This window comes from Pinus tabuliformis, chromosome 4_2, assembly GCF_031772625.1.
Source record: "Pinus tabuliformis cultivar Carrire ecotype Pingquan chromosome 4_2, CPIR1, whole genome shotgun sequence".
In the NCBI taxonomy this organism is placed as follows: domain Eukaryota; kingdom Viridiplantae; phylum Streptophyta; class Pinopsida; order Pinales; family Pinaceae; genus Pinus; species Pinus tabuliformis.
The window spans coordinates 1,191,931,391-1,191,937,229 of record NC_142304.1 but is presented as its reverse complement, the minus strand read 5'-3'; the positions used below and the strand labels follow the sequence as shown (position 1 = coordinate 1,191,937,229).

The 5,839-nt window shown below is 41.3% G+C and overlaps 1 protein-coding gene across 1 annotated transcript; it reads left to right on the top strand.

Annotated features, from left to right (window-relative positions):
* Nucleotides 1-989: 989 nt before the first annotated feature.
* Nucleotides 990-3,401, top strand: LOC149173945 (uncharacterized). The gene is made up of 3 exons (XM_089426878.1): nt 990-1,286; nt 1,434-1,659; nt 2,059-3,401. Exons 1-3 carry the CDS (start codon nt 990-992, stop codon nt 3,399-3,401), a joined length of 1,866 nt encoding a protein of 621 aa, XP_089283004.1.
* Nucleotides 3,402-5,839: the final 2,438 nt, after the last annotated feature.

Here is a 5,839-nt window from a genome sequence, read left to right as displayed (position 1 = left end):
CTTGGCTACAAGATCCAACGTTCAGCAATCTGTTTAAAAAAACTTTGATTCACCCTGAACACAATGCAGGCGAGGAGAAAAGCTTTTTGTTCATGGAAAATTTAAAAAGATTGAAATCAGCTACAATTTCATGGGCAAAGGATAGGAAATTGAAACAAAATAAGGAGCTGATCTGTATAAGGGAGGAGCTGAAACAGATGGAGGGTTTGGATTCAGACGGATACTCATCTCAAGAATCTAAGGATAGAATCCTTCTTTTGGAGAAGCAGCAAACCAAAATTCTTTTGGAAAGGGAAGAAGAATGGAGAATAAAGAGCAGGGCAATTTGGCTAAAGTCTGGGGATGAAAACACTAAATTTTTTCATAATTTTGCAAAAGGAAGGAAATCAATAAACACTATATGGCTCCTTAAAGATGAAGAAGGAAGAGATGTCAGGTCCTTTCCAGAGCTTTCTGGTTTAGGGAAAAGACATTTTCAAAACATTTTTGCTGATCAGGGAGAGGCTACTATTGCAGAAGTCTTTAAAACTGTGCAATGTTTTCCCAGATTCATTGAGGAAGACGAATCTGAAGATCTTACAATTCCGGTCACTAAGGCGGAGATTGAAGCAGCTATGAAGCTTATGGGCAAAGACAAAAGCCCAGGCCCTGATGGCTGGACAATAGAATTGTTTCTCCATTTTTTTGATCAATTTGGAGACGAGATAACTGAAGTAGTTGAAGAGTCAAGACTGAAAGGAGACATCTATAGACCATTTAACTCAACATTTATTGCTCTCATACCAAAGAAGAATGAGCCGGAAAGTTTTGAAGATTTCAGACCAATTTCATTATGTAACTGAATTTACAAGATTATTTCAAAGGTTATAGCCCTCAGATTAGCTCCAATCTTGTCAAGGAACATATCTATGGAACAATTTGGGTTCCTGGATGGCAGACAAATCCATGAAGCTATAGGGGTCGCTCAGGAGGTAATCCATAGTGTCAAAATGAAGAAAAAGAAGGGTGTTGTTCTCAAAATTGACCTTTCCAAAGCATATGATAGGATAAGCTGGCTCTATCTACGAATGCTTCTAACTCATGTGGGATTCAGCTATCCATTTGTCAGCTGGATCATGGGGTGCATTACAAATGTCAGCTTTGCAGTTTTGGTCAATGGAGCTGCCTCTTCCTTTTTTACTAACCAGAGAGGCCTCAGACAAGGGTGTCCTTTATCCCCTCTCCTGTTTCTCCTTGTGGCTGAAGGGCTTAGTAGACTGATACATAAAGCCAGAAGTGAGGATAAGGTAAAAGGTATTGAGGTAGCAATAAATCTCTACATCACCCATCTTCTTTTCGTTGATGATATATTGATTTTTACTAATGGTAATTACAGCGAATTAAAGGAGATAAAATGCATTTTTGATCTTTTTCTAAAAGCAACTGGAATGCAGATAAATTCTGTGAAATCACAAGTTTGTTTGGCAGATGTGGATAGAAGGGAAAGAAATCATTTGGCCGATCTTTTTCCTTTTCCTAGCCAATCTCTGGATGTTCCCTTCAAATACCTGGGTTTTTGGTTAAAACCAGTTGCTTACAGAAAAGAAGACTGGAACTGGATCATAGCAAAAATTGAAGCCAGAATCTCACATTGGAGCTATAGATGGTTGTCCAGAGCAGGTAGGTTGACTCTTATTAAATCAGTCTTGTTAGCCATCCCAGTTTACTGGGCTGCCCTAACTTGGATTCCTAAAGGTGTAATGGAGAAAATCAGAAGAATTTGTTGCAGATTTTTATGGGCAGGCTCTAAGGAATCCTCCGGTTTACCATGGGTGGCATGGGACAAAGTGGCCAGACCAAAAGAGTGGGGAGGTTGGGGGATTAAAAGACTTCCTGAGTTCAGCACTTCGTTAGCAGCAAAGTCAGGTTGGAGGCTTATAACTATAGAAAACCTGTGGACAAGGGTGGTTAAAAGGAAGTATATAGATCCAATGCCTTTGGAAGATTGGATTCGGAGTTAGAATAAGAAGGCAAAAAACTCTTCTGTAATTTGGAAGGCCACGGTGGATGCATTCTCAGTGATTGAGCAAGGGTTAGCATGGAAAGTGGGAGATGGCAGACAAATCAGGATTGGCAGAGACCCTTGGGTTGGGTGTAATGAAGCTTATGCCTTATCGCCAGGGCTTCTTCGACATCTTGAGTCCAAAGGTATCACCTCAATAAATCAGGTGGAAAGAGTTGGGCAGTCTACTATTTGGGGACAGGCTTGGAAGGATGATGAAGAGTTAGGGCTAAATGCTAGATGGAAGAATGAATGGACAGGCTTCATCAAAGAACTAAAACGATCCAATGTTAGGATAAGAGAGGAACCTGACAGGTTAATGTGGGCTCACAGCAAATCTGGGGGGTATTCTCCAAAAGAGGGATATTCTTTTCTATTGGGAAAGATAGGATGGGGAGTTCCGGAATGGTGGTCCAAAGTTTTATGGAAACTCAAAAGCCCTGCCAAATCCAAGCTTTTTCTCTGGTGTATTTTAAAAAGGAAGGCTCCAACATGGGAAATTCTACAATCTAGGTTTTTAGCTGGTCCAGGGCGATGTCCTCTGTGCAAATCTGATGAGGAAACTACAAATCATCTTTTCACCACCTGTTCTTTCTCGAGGAAGATTTGGGAGGAGGTCACTGGTTTTCTCAAGGTAAATGCACAGTGGGGAAATGATCCGCTGGGTGATACTTGGAGGAAATGGTGGCAAACTTATTCGGAAGGGAATATGAGGAACTTGCCTATTATCTTCTGCTGGGGTGTGTGGCTTGCGAGAAATAAGAGTCTGTTCCAAGATCAAAACACACCGACTTCTGTTATTGCCTCTAATATCACAGCCATTTATTCAGCTCTGCCTCCTCCTGAGGAAAAAAAATCCAGAACAAACCAAAATAACATCATTATACAGGAGGATATCCCTTGTGGTTTCTTTGATGGATCCTCACAAAACAATAGGGCTGGTGCAGGCATGTGCATACATATCAATTCAGAACATACTCTAAAAGCCTCGGTTGGGCTGGGTACAGGAACAAATAATTTTGCAGAACTTTCTTCCTTACGTCTCCTATTATGCTGGCTACAACACAAAAACATCAACTCTATTCAGATATTTGGGGATTCTCTTAATGTTATAAATTGGATCAATGGTTTAGCTGCTTGTCAAAATCAAATTTTGATGACAATTGTTGAAGAGATTTTATATCTGAAGACATTCTTTAACAGGTTCTCATTATGCCATATCTACAGGGAAAGGAACGAAGAAGCAGATCAGCTATCTAAGGCTGGTCTACAACAGGATCCGGGCAGCTGGGCGATAGAAGAGATACATCAGGGGCAGTCTTACAGAACAGACCAGCCTCCTTATGATCAGCAACAGTAATTTCAGAATATGATCAGCTCCATTTTTGACGGCACCATTTACAGTTTCTCTATATACTGTTACATATTTTGTATATATTTTTCCTTAGTAGTTTTATCATTCGGCAGATAGATCATAGTATTCAGACCTCTTTTTAATATTTTTGGAACATTACTATTGCTGGTGGACATACTTTTTTGACTGTACGGGGTTGTTTTTTCTTTCTCTGAAGGAGACTCCGGTTTACACTTGCTATTTTGATTTATGGATTTTAATCCTCCTCCCGGGAGGAAGACTACTACAGGTTACAATCAGCAGAAAAGCTCCCTGAGGGTTGAGCTGTGAATGTACTAATGAGCCCAGCATGGCTTAAGAACAATTGTATGTAAAGTTTTTATTATCATAATAAAAAGTTGTGCTTTTTTCCCCAGAAAAAAAAGAGGAGGAGGGGAATAACAGTAGGAGAAAGGAAAGGGAATAAGAAATAAGAGATAGGAAATAAGAATAAGAGTGAGTGATGGAGATGGGTGATCCAAGTCAACACTGACTATCTATGAGGTCTGGCTCGGCTTGAAGGAAAAATTGCACAATTTTTTGGAGGGACAGTCCTGGTTGTAGGAAGGCAAGGTAGGCACAATCTGCACAGTTTCTAGAACGAGCGGGCAACATGTGTTGGAAGGCCAAATTTGCACAATTTTCTAGAGGAACAAGTTGGGCTGCAAGCAGGTTCAGTAGGCAAATATTGCGCAGTTTTTGGGAGGAACTTCCGAGAGCCTAGCAGGAAAAACTGTGCAATTCCTAGAGGGAACTAGTAATTGGCTGTTGGGGTCAATGGCAGCCAAAACTATGCAATTCCCAGAGGGAACCGACATTTCGCTGTTAGGGTCACTGGCAGCCAAAACTACATAATTCCTAGATGGAATTAGTAGTTGGTTGTTGGGGTCACCCGCAACCAAAACTATGTAATTCCCAGAGGGAACTGGCAGTTGGTTGCTGGGGTCACTAGCAATAGAAACTGCACAATTCGTGGAGGGAACTGACAGTCTACTGCTAAAAGTTACTAGCAGGGGAAACTGCACTGAGGCTAGGAGGACGACCTGTTGATCATCTCTGCGTAATTTTTGAGCTGAGTAGACTGCTGGGTAGTAGAAGGCATGCTCATGAAAACTGCATAATTTCTGAGATGACCAATCAGTCGACTGTTGGGATGGCTGACTGGAAAAACTACGCAATTTTCTAAGGGAGATAGGGATGGGCACTTGGTTTCTATCCAACCTGTCTGTGCAATTTCCTCAGTCAGCGGAGTGAGTAAGGTCAGTGGTCTCTACACAATTTTTTAGGGGAGTTAGCCCCAGGGTGACTGTCTGGGTGGCCAGCATGAGATTTGATTGAATTTCTTGTGAGCAATGCATCTTGAAAAGACTAGCGTGGTGCTTCTGCGCTGTTCTGTTTGACATTCGATCGAGTCGATGGTGGGGTGATGGTCCAGCTATCATAGGGGAGTCTAGTCATCATGACTTCAACAAATATGAGTAAGTGTGTGAATGATCAAAAGATGCATAGGCGATCATACAAACACATAGTCACATGACTCGATGATGAAACAAATCAAACCATCCAAACACACATGTTCAACATTACTGACCGACGGTGCAAGTGACAAGCACGACACTTGTGATTGACCGTTCATTTATTGAGACAACGATTGTGCGACAATGAATGTGACTTCGTGTGTCATGAGCATGACTTAGACACCAGCGTGCAGAAAATTGAAATAAATGCACAAGCAAGGCGGATGCAAAGACTTACACAAGCTCACGTAGTGAACCTGGGGTGTGTAGTCATCAAGAGAAAATCTCAAGGGAGGCTCCAAAATTGGTTGCAAGCCAAAATTTTGGAGGGTGTTTGTAGTCGCTACAACAGATGTTCAAGGGGATCTTAAGAGGGAAAGGAAAAACCTAAAATCTAAAGGGATAAAAGGTGAAATAAACCTATCCATAAGTGTTGTAAAGTAATGGATTAGACTCTGAAAATTAGTGCCTGAAAATGTTGAAACCCTAGACTCCTCACCAAGACAATATCTTCCTAAAAAGGTGGAGGTGTACTCTAAACCCTAGGGGGGAATTTCCTTCCTTAAAGAGAAAAAATAAGAGAATATAGGCCCAGGGGAGACTAAAATATAGATAAGAAACCCTTCCCAGTCCACACACAACACTATCAGCAAGTCTGAAAAAATTCCAAAAATTTCTCAGAAAGAATCCAAAATACATGTACTCACCTTGGAATAGTGGAAAACATAGATAATGGGTCAAAATGTGTCCTCTGGAATGCAAATTTGGGGTTGAAAAGTGTGTGTTTCTCCCATGACTCTCGGTTGACATATCTCGCACAGATTTTTCTGTCTCCTGCTCGGTTGGTACCTGTGACCTACAGAAAGAACCAGAAAACCACCAGAATCC

Bases quoted from the DNA above. Each gene is read 5' to 3' on its own strand.
- LOC149173945 (XM_089426878.1), top strand. From the start codon at position 990: ATGAAGAAAAAGAAGGGTGTTGTTCTCAAAATTGACCTTTCCAAAGCA. The intron at 1,287-1,433 runs GTAAAAGGTATT...ACTGGAATGCAG, and splicing joins AAGCCAGAAGTGAGGATAAG to ATAAATTCTGTGAAATCACA. The intron at 1,660-2,058 runs GTAGGTTGACTC...ATGCATTCTCAG, and splicing joins TAGATGGTTGTCCAGAGCAG to TGATTGAGCAAGGGTTAGCA.